The sequence below is a fragment of the Cynocephalus volans genome, chromosome 2 (genome assembly GCF_027409185.1).
Source record: "Cynocephalus volans isolate mCynVol1 chromosome 2, mCynVol1.pri, whole genome shotgun sequence".
In the NCBI taxonomy this organism is placed as follows: Eukaryota; Metazoa; Chordata; class Mammalia; order Dermoptera; family Cynocephalidae; genus Cynocephalus; species Cynocephalus volans.
Genome location: NC_084461.1, coordinates 198,377,832 through 198,392,618, shown reverse-complemented (window position 1 = coordinate 198,392,618; position 14,787 = coordinate 198,377,832). Strand labels below are relative to the sequence as shown.

The 14,787-nt window shown below is 47.7% G+C and overlaps 1 protein-coding gene across 2 annotated transcripts in view; it reads right to left on the bottom strand.

Annotated features, from left to right (window-relative positions):
• Positions 1-631: 631 nt before the first annotated feature.
• Positions 632-14,787, bottom strand: part of SSH1 (slingshot protein phosphatase 1) — a 59,832-nt gene continuing 45,676 nt past the window's right edge. For both annotated transcript variants that reach the window (XM_063086023.1, XM_063086024.1), the window contains exons 13-15: positions 13,261-13,461; positions 10,013-10,580; positions 632-6,662 (exon numbers count right to left, since the gene is read on the bottom strand). In XM_063086023.1, coding sequence (XP_062942093.1) covers positions 5,409-6,662; positions 10,013-10,580; positions 13,261-13,461 — 2,023 coding nt within the window. In that variant the 3' untranslated portion in view covers positions 632-5,408. The remainder of the gene's footprint in view (positions 6,663-10,012; positions 10,581-13,260; positions 13,462-14,787) is intronic.

The window sequence follows — 14,787 nt, the reverse complement described above, 5'->3', positions numbered from 1 at the left end:
GTCTTCCCTGTCCTACCCCAACCGTACTGACTATACCCCAGAAGCAAAAAACACCAAGGTGGCAGAATTTAAAGATAAAAGCAGTTCAGCTTCCTGAGTCACTACGGGAGGAAAGCTACCAAAAGCAGCCTGGTGTTTACTGTGACATGAGCATGACACAAGCCTCTGCTGTGTTCAGCAACTGAGAATTCCTGGGACTCCTGCCTGAGCAGTTAGCAGTGATTATCCTCCACAGTCCTCCTGTCTAGAGCACACCTCTGGCTTTACCTTTTCTACTTGTACAGGAAGAGAAACCACCAAAGCTCAAGTCCCATCCTGGTGGATAACAGTTTTATTGGTATACAAATGGTCACCCACCAGTGGACCTGCTCTTCCTCCCTGACAAAATCAGGAGGAAAAAAGACTAGTACTGGGAGGAGCTAATGTTTCTTCTCGGGGTCTAACTTGTTCAGGTTTTTAGCATGGAGCTTAGCACATAGTAGGTGCTCAGTAAAGACAGGCCATTATGATGATGATGACAAATCCATAAGGGTTGGCAAGGGTTGAAGGGGCAGTTTCCTTTTGTACAAGTTCATAGTCATCAGGCATTTATAAAGAAAAAGTTTATTTTCATCACAAGAAGCACGCACACTATATACAATACACACCAACAGAAGTAAAAAAAAAAAAAGTGCATTATGCATATTCTACTGCAAATTCACAGTACAAAAGATACTGCCTTTTAAATACATAATATAAAAAAAAACAAGAGGAAAAACAATATAATAAAAAAGTCATTGATACTGTAACATAACACACGGGAACCCACTGGCAGCTTCTGAAGACCAAAGATCAACTTGTCTTGAGGAGCTCCTGATTTTGAGGGGGCGGGCAGGGCAGGGGGAACCTGTACCTACATTTTGTTGCCAAAGAGCTCAGGACACAAACAAAGCAGAAAAACAGGGTGGCCTAGGTGGTAATAAAATCTCTATTCAACAAGAGTGCAATTGTGTGATCAGGGCAATGGGTGAGGTGCTGGGCTGTGGTTCAGAGGACACTTGGCCTGTGCCACCCCCCAGCTGGCTAGCAAACCAAATTACATTCTTTCATTGGCTACTATGGAACATGGCATGAGCCAATGCCTGCCTCGTTGGCAGGAACTACCAGGGTTCTTTCTAGCAAGATTCCTTGGAATAGCTGTGAACACACAATGTAAAAACTGCATAGCAGAATAAGCACAAGTCTGGAATAGGACAAGCTCAAGTCCTAATACCAACCACTGCTGACAAGACAAAGTATCCAATCACAAAAGATGAGAGTTTAACAGTTTCGCACAAATACACAGTATTTGTAAACTATTATTAAGGCACTCAATTGTAAAACAATAATTACAGTGTCAGAAAAGAGGGAGAAAGCAGCTATCTTCTCATGCAGCAAGACTGACAGAGAGGGCAGTAGAGGACTGGTGAGCTGCTTCTAGACTCTTGTCTAAGGGAGTGATGGAAGCTGGGGCAATAGCACCTACTGCAAAACAAGAACAAGGAACTCATCTCCAGACTGAACTGGGGCGGCACTGCATAGCACTACTCCAGATCGGCCAAGGGACTCGCTTGGTAGCTCAGGTGACACAGCACATGTGTGGATGACAGAGAAGTGAAGCACATGATAATTTGATTCGTTACATATACTCATATATATATGTAGATGGACTCATACTCATAGGTGGTCAATTGTAGAGCAGAAAGTGACAGAACAAGGGCTATGTATGATGGTAATTCAATGACCTCCATTTTGCCTGCAACGTCAGCAGGAACTGGGTGGAGGGACCAGGACAAGTGAAACTGCACCGGTTGTCCAGGTGTCACCAAGTTTCCCATCTCCCTAGATCTCTTGCTAGAGGTAAAGTCCTGTTAGGTGGCCAGCCAAGAGTAGGGTCAGGTGAAATGTATTCTGGCACCAAGAATTTCCAGCCAACAGGAAGCAATTCCCTCTTTACATACCTTGGGTGGGGTTACTTAATATGATCTTGACTAAATGATGCAGTGTTTGTTCCCACCTGGGAGAAATGGTCCCCAGGGGAGCAGAGGATTCATTCACCTTCCAGGATGGGCCCTGAGACAAGAGCACACAATCACAGGGTTGTCCTGAAGGTCTATTCTATTCAACCTCAGCTCCATCCTGCAACATCCTCTGGGCTTATCCAGGGGGAAAGGGCTTTAGAAGTGACTGGAATGCTCTTTAGCTGGAACACCTGCTGAGTCATCTACATGCATGAGCAACAGGGTGCCATGGAGAAGGGCTCCTACCCAAAGGTCAGAGCAAAGAGGCAGGGAATGCAAGAGAAAGAAACCTTGTTCTTAGGAAGTTCATGCAACCAGGGACGTTGCTCAAAGACCCTGAAGTAGCTATAAGACAAAGAAATGGAAATCTGCACTGTCAAATTACAATCAGAGGGCAGCCTGGTTTTCCCCCTCCTTATGACCAGTATCCACTTATACTCAAAACTTGATGAGAAGACCTTACTGTATCAATGCGAAAAAAAAGATGTAGAAAAGCTCAGTCTAACTTTTGGCATGCCGTAGGAACTAAGGTGAGGTGAAAGACAAAACGCAGTTGAATACACAAGGTGTTAAGCTGGTTTAGAAAAATTTCCATTCTTCCTAATTCAACAGGGGCATTCAATGAAAATGGCAGTCACCAAAATCACTGACCTGCACAGCCTAAACCTCTGCCTGCCTCTCTCTTGTGTCACGTTTGGAATTTTCCCTACCAGATAAGATGACATACAAAGCATCAGCCAGGACATGGCATATCTTTCAGAGCAAACTTTTTCTTTCCAGAGACCAGTATGAATTCGTCTTTGCCAAGGTACCCCCAAGCCTGGCAGAATGTTCATCTTGTTAGTATAACATTTTAAATAGCAATTTGCCGTATGTTTACATGCAACTGGTCTGGGTCTCGGAAAAAATCCTTATCCTTTTCTCCAGGCCAGGGTATGAACCATCAAATCAAGAATGCTTCATTTTGCTCTGGTGATGAGGACCCGTGTCCTGGTCTGTTTAGATGTTGGCATGTTAGCTGGGCTTCTGGAAATGAATAGATGTTTGCCAAAAGCCAAAGACCCACTTGCATTTGTAATCTTCCCACACACCCGTGACTAACTGGGTAAGAAAAATTATGACTTTCAAAATTAAAGTTTCAACAGGATGTCATTCTCATACACAGACACGGTTTAAAACCAACATAAGCCTGTCATTCCCAAATTTAAAGGATTATTTTGATAAAAAAATTGATCTACCATATGAAATTTAATTTGGCAAAACTTGGTATTTTTTTGAAAATATGCTTCTGTTGGCTGAGGGAGGGGGAAACCCATAGGGTTTCAGGAATAAATGGATAATCACCTTTTAAGGTAATTTCAATGGACACTAGTGGGAAAACAGATTCCTTTAAATAAAAATAATGTGTGTGTATATATATATATACACACACATATATATAAAAGAATCACATCAGAGAAAAAGTTCCCAGAGAGAAGGTTTTTGCAAAAATTCTACCCACTAATTGAAATATGAAGAAGCTTTGTTTCTGAAGACCCCACCCAGGGTGCCCTCCAAAATGGCTCCTTTAGGGGCCCAGTTCTATGCAATGTAAAATGGCAACTCATTTACCCACTTTCAGAATTTGGCTGGCCCTTGAAGGCTTCTTGGTTTCACTAAGTTAATCTGGCTGACCCAGCTGTGAAGTAAGATGGAACTGTGGAAAAGCTTTAGCCAATAGTGTCCCCCGCATACACAACTGCTCCATCCTGCACAGGAGTGGCAAGCTGGGGTGCCCTGCAAGGCCTGGGGTCGGGAGGAGGCAAGGGTATGACCTGAGGTGTTGAAGAAGCAGGGAAGGGCTTCAGATTTGCTGGTTGTTCAACAAAATCAGGAGTCAGCAAACTTTTTCTACAAAGGGCCTGACAGTAAACATTCTAGGCTTTGTGGGCTACATGGTCTCTGTTGCATATTATTATTATTATTATTTTTAACCTCTTAAAAATGTAAAAACCATTCTTAGCTCATGGGGCCATACACCATAGTTTGCTGCTCCCTAAATTAAGTCTTTCTGCCTTTCTAACAAGCTGCTGCTTCTCTCTCTTCAGGATATTTTAATAACCTTGCTGAATGACAGCCCAGAGCTATATGTCTCGCTGGCTCACCTGCCTCTTATGGGTGCTACCCACAGAGCTGAGGCTCAGGCTACAGATGCCTCCTTTACTCCACCATTACCACTGGGAAGAGCTGGAGAGAAACAGGGAGCAGAAGTTTCACTACAGGAAGGGGTGACTGTAAAGCTTTGTGATGCTGCTCAACAGTCTCATTCCTCAGAGAAACTACTGCTGAGTTGCTGCTGGAGAGGGATCTACAAGTTCCTCACTGCTGACATCTCCTTTCTCTCCCCATAATGAACAGATGGGACCTTGTGAACCTGAGTGCCAGGGCTCCCAGCAGGGCGATCGTGTTTCAGAATCACTGCCCCTGCTGGACACTTGAGTGCTTTTGAAACCTAAACACAACTGCATCTGGTTCAGCAGTATTTGAGGCTCAAAAGTACTTTGAGGTGCTTCCCCCTCAAAGTTGGGGGTGATTTAAACCTCACCACTAGCAACAACTGAGAACACCTCATACATGCTACCCACCTGACGCCAGTATTGGCCAAACACACATCGTTCAGCTGTAACAAAAAAACCAGGACAGAGAACTTTAACGGCATAGATGACTGCTGCTCGGCACACAGTGAGTTCAACAATGGCACCGGATGCCTTACACTGATGACTTTACCTAGCCATGCTTGGTGCAATCAAGCTAAAAGTTGTGACACTTCTGGGGTCCCAACCAAAAAAAAAAATTTTTTTTTGGAAAAACCCTTTCTGAAACAGCATTATTCCCTGCAGCGAGCCTCATTCTTGTATTTTAAAAATAAAAAGCACAGCAAGAACAGAGGTAGGACTTATGTTGCCATCCAAGAGTTTTCCCCCAAGGGCAGGGATGAGCTAGGAACCTGTGCTGCAGTGATGATGTCATCACCACAGCTCTTCTTTCACATGTTGCACATGGAATATTCTGGATGTGTGTGCATATCTGTACGTTCTCTTAAAACATGACTCTTCTTGAGAACATGGAACTTGAGGACCAGAATGTGGTGTGCACTGGCCAACAGTTTCCAGGTCTCCTGGGCTACACAACTGCATCTCCCCTTTCTTCTTGTGCTGCATGTGAGTTATTTTCTTCTCCTCCTCCTCTCCAAGGTGGGGGATGGGGGGAGAGCAGGAAGACTTCAATTGTCGAAGGGAAATCAAGATGTTAAGGGGCTGACCAAAATCCACAGTGAAACTACGGGAGGGATCATATGAAAATATACGTCCCAACGCAGCAAAAGGCGGGTCAGCTTTTGCTCATCCATGAAGGGCTTTTCAAGTTTCCAGGGGCCAATTTCCCTAATGGTTTGGAGGTTGCAGTTGGGTTCCTTGGGGCTGCCTGGGGCTCATGCAAGAGGGAAGACTCACTCAACTTGGCATCCTGGGAGTCAGCGAGGGTGGACAGGTCGGCCTCACTGGACAGGTCCTCCGTGGAGAAGTTAAGACTTCCGAGCTTGGCGAGAGAGTGGGAGCGCTTCAGTGGGGAGGAGACGGTGAGGCCCGCCAGCCGGAGCCGGGTCTCGATTTCCTGCGTGCGCTGCTTCACCAGCCCCGGCTTCCCGCGGACGCTGTGGATGCTGTCACTGCTGGAGCTCCGAGTCAGGTTGGAGCTCATGGAGGATGAGGTGGGGGTGTAGCAGATGGTCTTTAGAAAATCTTTTGAGAAATGACTGGTGTGATCCAGGCGGTAGAGAAAGGGAGTGGGGCTCTTCAGGGAGGCTCCTTCCAACAGAGAGGGGGTGGCCTCTGCTTTCTCATCCCTCCCAGCTTGGCTGGGCGAAGCTGGGGACCCTGGCTCATGGACAGCCACCAGATCCTGGTTCTCCTCGGGTATGCTGGCCTCCAGCCTGCTGGTAGGGCTGTCCCTGCAGGCAGATGCTGTATCTGGGAGCACACTCTTTAACCTTTCTAGCTCTTTGGTGTGCTTGCGGACCAAGCCTGCCTTCTGCAGCTGAATGATGGATTCCTGGTGCTGCATCAAGTAGCTGTTGGTTGTTGGTTTCTCAGACTCATTACTGAACAGAAGCCTGCGGTCCTTGGCTGGCTTCGGGTCTCTCTTGGGTGATGATTCTTCCTTCACCACTTCCATGCTGGGAGGGCTCTTTTCACAGTGAGAATTCTTCAAAAGGAGGGACTTTGGCAGAAGTTTTGGGGTCTCTCTGGAAGGTTCCAACAGGCTAGCAGGTAGTTCTGGGGTGGCCCAGGCCCCACAGTCACTGGTGTCTGACCTCCTCGAGCCTGCTGGTGGTAGGAATGGGGGAGTTTCGGCTAGGCCAGAAGCCAGCTTCTCTGGAGCTCGGGTCTTGCTGGCTGTGTGGGCCACAGGGGAAGATGTGACGTGGGGTAGGAAGGCTGGCTGAGTGCAGATGGCGGGACCACGAGGGTCCTCACATGGCTCCTTGAAGGCCTCAGGAGCCCTGCTGGCTGTCGGGTACATGCAGTTGGCGCAGGATTTATAGGAAGGCTTCACTTTGTTAAGGATCCCAAATATAGCATCATGCTGCAAGGGGACAAGAATATCGTGAGAGAATGTGATAATGAGCTAATGACCAAAAATGTGAGAAATGCAGGCAAGGAAGAGGGCAAAGAGGGGCTGGGGATGGGCACTGGACAGGCAGTGCTCTTACTTCACTTGGTGCAGGAATAGAGATCTCTCAAAACTCACTTGACCATAACAGCGCAGGTTAGAGAGGAGTAAGAGGTGGTGAACCAAACTTTGCAGAAGCTAACTGCCCAAGGTCCCGGGCAACCCTTGGGCCACACAACCAGCATGGTCAGGGCAGTGCCTCCAGGGACCTCCCTTCTGAGCCCTGTCTCTGCCATCTGCGTGGTATGATCTTTTCCAGGATCTGGTCTCATCTGGAAAACAGGTGACAACCCCAGCCTCACAGCACTGTGAGAATGAAATGAAACAGCGTGTCTGCCACACAAACACAGAAAGTGGTCTCTCCCTTTCAGAAGGAATCTACATTTGGGCAGTCTGCAGCCTGACAAGGGAGCACCCCCTGTCCAGCAGGAGTACTGCATGGCTCCAGAACCATCATCTAGCTGTAGTCTTCACTAGAGAGGTGGCGAAGGGCAAAAATGGTTTTCAGAAAGACTCCAACACACACCCAAATGCAGGTGCCCACAGGCCCCAACGAGACAGCTGGGCAGAAGTGGGTTTTATATACTGAGAGAAAACACATTTCCATTGTTTCCCAAGGAAACCCCCTGCCCTGTGGTCACTGGGGTCTAAGTGAATGCAGCATGCACCTCTACACCCCCCCCCCCATCTGCCGGGCAGGGCGACCCTTCCCCTCCCTCATGGCCTGATCAACAGCCACAAGAACTGCTCTCCTGGGCTGAGAAAGAGGCAAGGAAAGCAAAAGGGGAGGCAAGGGCAGCTGACTCTCCGAGAGTTGTTCGGCTGTGAGATTCCTGAGCTGGTCTAAAACGGAGCCTTCCAGGCAAAGGGCTGATGTAGGTTTCTTGTGATTTCTCCCCGCAGGTGGAGCTTGGGTTTCCCCCCTCCTCCCAACTGTCAAGGATTAATACTATCCTGTGTCCCCCAAGGTAAGAAGTTGTGGGCTGTCCAACAATGGAAGAGTCTAAAGGGCTCTCGGCCGCTCCTCGGGGAAGCAGGGTCTTCTGCAGGGTCTCTCTGTCAGGAACCCTAGGGCTGGCTTCTGGGTCCACCCGCTACCCTTGTGTTAGGGTCTGAATTTTTTTTTTAATTGTAATTATCACATTGTAATTATACACACTTATGGGGTACAATGTGATGTTTTGATACATACATATATATATAATAATTGGGTTAAAGTAGTTAACGTATTAATCACCTCATGCATTTATCTTTTCTTTGTGGCGAAAACATTGAAGAGCCTCTCCTCTAGCTATCATGCAATATACAAAACTCGACAGTTAACCACAGTTGCCCTGCTGTGCAATGAAACACCAGAACTTATTCTTCCTACCTAACTGAATTTTGTACCCGTTGGCCAACCTCTGTTTTCTCTCCCCAGTCTCTGGTAACCACTGTTCTATTCTTTAAGGCCTAAATTCTTGACCCAGAAATTTTTCTGAAGCTCTAACCAAAGCGTCTACGTGTTCACTTTTTCTCAAACCTGGACTGAAACCTACCACAGTGAGGCATTGGAGAGCACCTTTCACAGCCCACGGGGCAACAGGGTGGGGGAGGATTCATTCACTCAACACAAACAGGGTGGGGGAGGATTCATTCACTCAACACATTATTTATGGAGCACTTGCTTCATGCCAGGACTTGCACCAGAAGCAGGGACGGCAGACAAGACACAGCCCCTGCCCCTGGAGCCCTTCTGTATACAAGCTGGAAAGGACCAAAAAGCTGTGTGGAAAAGTGCTAGGAGAGAGAGGAATGGGCTCCAAGTCTGCATGAAGTGAAGGCTTCCCAAAGGAATCAACACCTCAGCTGAGATTTCCGGGACAAGCAGGTGTTGCCCAGGCAGAAGGAGGCCTTGTCCTGCACTTGTCCTCTTATCCAATCTTCTCTGTGTTCACCGTCCAGTGACTCATGGCTAAACCACTGTGAACTAACCATGGCAACACTGTCCTGGACAATGAGGTTTTATGTCATCTCTCTCTAGGATTATCTGCTCTTTGAGGGAAGTGGTGAGTTGCAGGGGAAATTCATGAGTAATTAACATTGGGTTTGGAATATGTTTTATGATTTGGAGGTTGGGAGATTTAACTTCCCAGTTTTATTTGCAGTATAATGACATGATGTTAATAAAAACCGGCTTTTTGGGGCCGGCCCGTGGCTCACTCGGGAGAGTGCGGTGCTGATAACACCAAGGCCCCGGGTTCGGATCCCATATACGGATGGCCGGTTCGCTCACTGGCTGAGCGTGGTGCTGACAACACCAAGTCAAGGGTTAAGATCCCCTTACCGGTCAGCTTTTAAAAAAAAATAAAAAATAAAAAATAAAATAAATAAAATAAAAACCGGCTTTATACTTGAGTGCACCTGTCAATATCCCAGGTGCTCTCACTTGAGAACTACAGCTGTCCTGTGAGATGGGCAGGCGAGGCTAGGGGAATTGGGACGCCTCACCCTAGGGCCTGGTGAGCAGCGGCAGAGCCAGGGGGGAACCTGAGACCAGGCTGCACACCACACCCCCGCACAAAACCAGCCTCCACTCCTGGGCCACTTCCCACTGATGGAACAGGGAAAAGGCTGGCTGGAATAAGCCATTTTCTGCGTATGCACCAGGTGGAAGGCAAAACCTTGTTGCTGAAAATCCACCAAATATGACAGCTACAAGAGACCAACGGAGTTAAGCATTAGAATCTGAGTTGAAAGACTTCCAGATACATGATAATGTTGAGGAATCTTTATCAGTTTATAAACATGGTAACGGTATTTTGGTTATGTTACATACTGGAGCATTTATGGGTAAAATGATAGATCTGGGATCTGTTTCAAAAATAATCCAGGGTGTGGGGAAGCAGGTGAGGGTGAGAAACAAGGACTGGCCCATATTGATAAACGCTGAAGCTGGGTGATAAGTTCCATGTTTTACATTTTACATAAGAAAAAAGAAATTGAGTTGGAAGCCCTGCACGCGTCATGAATAAGGTGCATGGGGTAAGGAGCATGCAGGGATTTGTGTTACCGCCTAAAGATCTCCAGCCAACTACACATGTGCACGCTACATTCCCAACCAGCGAGCAGAAGCTCTCTCTGAAATAAAGCCACTGATTGCTGGAGATGAGACCTGCCAGCCCAGCAGAGTGAATCGGCAGGAATGGCCAGGAAGGGGCTGCTCCACAGGGCTGGACGGGAGTGATGTGGCTTGTTGCCCCACGTGCTGGTCCCATGCCTACCTCAAAGTCATCCGGACAGCTCCTCTTGCTGTTGTTGTTATTTAGGTTCTCCCGATTGAGCAGGTTTCTGTCCAGCTGGGTTGGGGGCTGCCCCCACTGTCCTCCTCCCGGACCCTCTTCCTTTTCCATCTCCTCCACCTGCAGCAAGGAGCAACTCTGGGCTTTGGGGCTTCTGAACTCTAGTTTCTTCTTTATGTCCTTTTCACAGAGCCCAGAACCTTCCTGGGCATGTCTGGCTGGCTTGCGCACTTCTGTGGGCTGAGCTGCCTCCTCCAGCAGAGCCTCCCTCTCCAGATCCTCGAGCTGGACCAAGCTACCAGATTCACTGTCAGGGGAAGGCAGGAGGGGGTCTGAGAGTCGACGGAAGCAGCAGGGGAGAGCAGGCCCTGCTGGGGCCCTGCCACCTGGGAACCCAGGCTGGGCGGCATCTTCCAAGCAGGGCAGCCGGGTGTCTGGGGGGCCATCCAGGGTCTCTGGCAAGAAGTCGCCAAGTCCTATGGGGTCATCCACAGGCTGCTGGTGGCTGCTCTCTGCCTGCTGGCGCCACAGCTTGTTATGCCGCTGCTTGCTGTGGGGAGATAGGGCAGAGCAAAGTGAGCAGGGGACAGCAGGGTTGGGGGAGCAAACTAGGGACGGCCAAGGTCAGGGAGGGGGACAGGGACAACTCTATGGCTTGCTTAGGTAAAGCCTCTCTGCTTATTTATTCGCAAGAAACATAAGAATGTGAAATGGCATCAGGACCTCAAATCATCATGGCTCACATAGGAAGCTTTACATGACTTTGTGCCACGTGCTGACAAGGTGGCAGATCCACCAAGGGAGTCTAGACTTGTAATCTGTGTGTATTTAATCTTATTTCACTTTGTGAACTTAGTCATGTCAGTGTCATTCCATCTGTTTCCCTGTCAAATGAGAATAACCCTCTCCTACGAATGCCATAAGAAAATTAAGAGGATCAAAGCAGACAGTATATTCAGATCTATATGCACTAATATCACTGTGTAGGCATGTTAATGCATGTGAATAAAAGTTGGGAAAATCCCAGAAAAGTGGAAATATTTGTTCAAGTCAGAGAGATTACAGGTAAGTTTTTAAATGTTTTTTTCTATTACTATGGTATTTGTTTTTATAATACATTTAAAAAATGTAATACAAAAAAAAAAAGAGAGAAAAGGGTTTACATTGAAATAAGGTAACTATGTCACCCCTGTGGTTCTTAGAGTACTAGCAACATCATGGGCTTCCATGTATTAGTGCAGGTAAAAGCACAGTGGAAGGCAGGGATCTGCTGCGGCTCTCCGATGCAAGGCCAGTGCGAGTGTTTGTTACAGTCTGCTTCGTGTGCATGCTTCATCGGCTGCTCTGACTGTGGCCTGGTTAGGCTGCAAAGGGCACTGGTGCCCGCAAGAGACTGAGAGACTGCAGGCAAGGACAGCAGGACACTCGCTGTTCCTCCTCTGGGCCCTGCCTGGGAACTTCTCCAGCTGACGGTGAAAGTCCAGAGATGGCTGGAGCTGTTCTCAGGGCCCTGTTCAACCCTCCCAGGGCACTCCTGCCTTCCCAAACTTGGCCAAGCCAGTGGACTTAGCCTGTGACTTCCTCCTGACCCTGGTCAGAAATGGCCCAGAGAGGCCTGCTTCTCATCCAGACTGGACAGAAAGGAAACAGGGAGAAGGTGAGTCCCCAGCTGTTGGCTTCTGATTATGAAGCCTGGGATTCTGGAGTCACAATGGGGATCTGCCTGGGGTCACTGGAGGACTCTGCACCACTCCGAGTGAGGGAGGCTGGATAATCTCAGGCATCCATGCATGGAGCGCCCCCCACCTCGGAGGCTGAAAGACAGAGGTGTGTATCTCCCCTCTGCCGTCCGCTGGCTGTGGGATATGAGACAAACTAACCTTTCAGTGTTGGTTCCCTATCTCTACCCCCCACCCCCCACCAAAAGGGGGATAGCCTGTACTTTGCAGACCTTTTTGGGGTGGGAGTTAGAGATTTTAAAAGAAGCTACATTTATTGAGTATTTACTATGAGCCAGGTCTGGCAAAGAATCTGTAAAGGTAAATGTGTACGGTACTCATTCGAATGTCACAAGAGTCCTATCAGATGGGCATTCTTTTTAAGCTCAATTTTTTTATTGTGAAAAAATACACATATCATAAAATTTGCCATCTTCACGATTCAGTGGTATATTATTAACTACATTCATAAAGTCATACAACCATCACCACCATCTGTCTCCAGAACTCTCTTCATTTTGCAAAACTGAGACTCTGTACTAATTAAACAATAACTCCTCGGTGCCCCCTCCCTGTAGCCTGGCGACCATAATTCAACTTTCTGACTGTATGAATTTCACTAGTCTAGGTACCTCATATAAGTGGAATCGTACAGTATTTGTTCTTTTGTGGCTGGCTTATTTCACTTAGCAGTGTCTTCAAGCTTCATCCACGTTGTAGCACATGTCAGAATTTTCTTCCTTTTTAAGGCTGAACAATATTCCATTGTATGAATATGCCACATTTTGTTTGTCCATTCATCCATCGATGGACGCTTGGGTTGCTTCCACCTTTTGGCTATTGTGAATAGAGCTGCTGTGAACATGAGTGTGCAAATATCTCCTGAAGACTCTGCTTTCAGTTCTTTTGGGTATATAGCCAGAGTGGAATTTCTGGATCATATGGTAATTCTATTTTTAATTTTGGGGGGTAATTCTATTTTTAATTTTAATCATACTGTTTTCCATAGCACTTGCATCATGAATACCCACACTCACATAGGCACTAATTCTTAACTCAGAGGAGGAAAATGAGGCTCATGGAGACTGATGAACTTGCCCTAAATTGTCCAGCTCATAAGTGGTAGACTGGTAGGTTTGTCTCTGCAGTCCTGGGACCTGCCCTGCAGCGAAGCCTGTGCACCAGGCTCTGCACAAAGCAGATGCTCAGGACACGGGATATACACATGCCCATATCACACATGAGGTCTTGCCTTGGATTAGAAGTTAGGCACCGTTCCCTGCAGCAGGAAAACAAGCTTTGTGTGTGTGCCAACAAAATCAAAACAGATCCCTCCTGGAAACTACTAATCAAAGCCCAAACAATAGTTGTTTTCCTCAAACCGGCTCCCCCCGAGAGGCAGAATTTTAGCTGCGGAAGCCACTGCCAGGCCAAATGGGAGCACGCTTGGATGCCTGGCTGTGGGGCTCTCCAGCTCCGTCTGCCAGCCCTTCTTTCTGGGCAGGCACCCACCTTGCATCCAAGATGCCTTCATACTCAGACAGCTGCCTCATAAAGCCCGCATTGGGTCGTGCAATGCTGCGCTTTTGCTTCACGTAGTTATATGCTTTTTCCAGAGGCCAGCCAAATTCCTTCATGGCATAGGCTATGACCGTGGAAGCAGAGCGACTGACACCCATTTTGCAATGCACCAGGCACTTGGAATGGTTCCTCCTGAAAGAGTGGGGGTGGAGAGGAGAAAGAGTTAAAATGTTTCAATAGCTTCATTCTCAAGGCTTTTACCCACCTGATTTTTTTTTAAACCCTGAAGTTATCTCATTGCCTAAATCCTCCTATGTTCCTAACTTTAAAAGCGGAGCATATGTCCACACACCCTCTAAAGGAAATAACTTTGCTGTAAAATCAATTAGCACATAATGGGAAATCAAGATAAATCTGTCCCTGTTTAGCCAAGTTTTGCAGGGAGAACTCCAAAATTCAGCTGCCTTTAGGGACAAAGTGGGAATCTTTCCACATCAGTGGGATAGGCTAGGGACCAAAACCCCTTTCCTGGGAAGCGGCTGGGCAGCTAAAGGGATTTCTGCAAAAGCTACTCAGCAGCTACAGCTGATGGAGCCAGTGAATGAGTTACTGTAGAAAAATGAGGTCACTGGACTGAAGCTGCGTGGCCCTGGGGAGAGAGAGAGGTACTCGTCAGATAGGAGGGCCAGGGCGCAAGAGCAGGACAACACCACAGCCAACTCGGCTGAGGGAGAAAGAAGCCAGGGAAGAAGATGGGGCCGAGCTGTTACTTGCAAGGAGACAGAATTGGCCCAGGCGTGGCTGATTTACCAGAGAAGGCCAGGCCGGGGACAGTGTTTCTCTAAGTATCGTTTGTTCAAGAATGTTGACTGGTGAAGGCAGTACCTGTGAAACTTTATTTGTACAGAAGGGAGACCCACCAGGTGGGAGGAGGCTCGAGTTTCCTATACTCCATGCTTAAAATTCCTCCCCAAATCTGCGATTTTTTTTGGCTGCTGGTCTTGAAGTCTTCATCAAGGGAGCCCTGAGTCTGTCCCCTGGGAGCACAAGAAAACTAAAATCTGGTTAAGGACACTTTATGTAGCTTTGACCTGGAGGGTTACAAAGCAGAGAAGGGTGTTTCTCCGGATAGCATCTGGGAGGATTCTCTCTTTCTGTTCTCGACTTCAATAAGATGGAGTTGTTCTGCAGGAGAATAAAGTGAGGACAAAAGATGGGTGAAACCAACCCACCACTCAGGGAAGTGGGGCTGGCTACACCCTCTGGTGGTCTGTGCTGGTCTATGCTAACAGGAAAATCGCACTAAGTCGGGGAGAGAAGACAGGCTGGATTCTCTGAGAATCCAAAGGAGGTCTAAGCTGATGAACATGCCAGCTCTCCCCCAGCTCAGCAACTCTACAGGGGCACAGCTCCCAAGAGTGTCCACTTGGTACTGCACCTTTCTCTGGAATCAGTACCGATGTCAAAAACTGAGGTCAAATGTCACAATCACAGATATGGGGGGCAGGAACAAGCTCA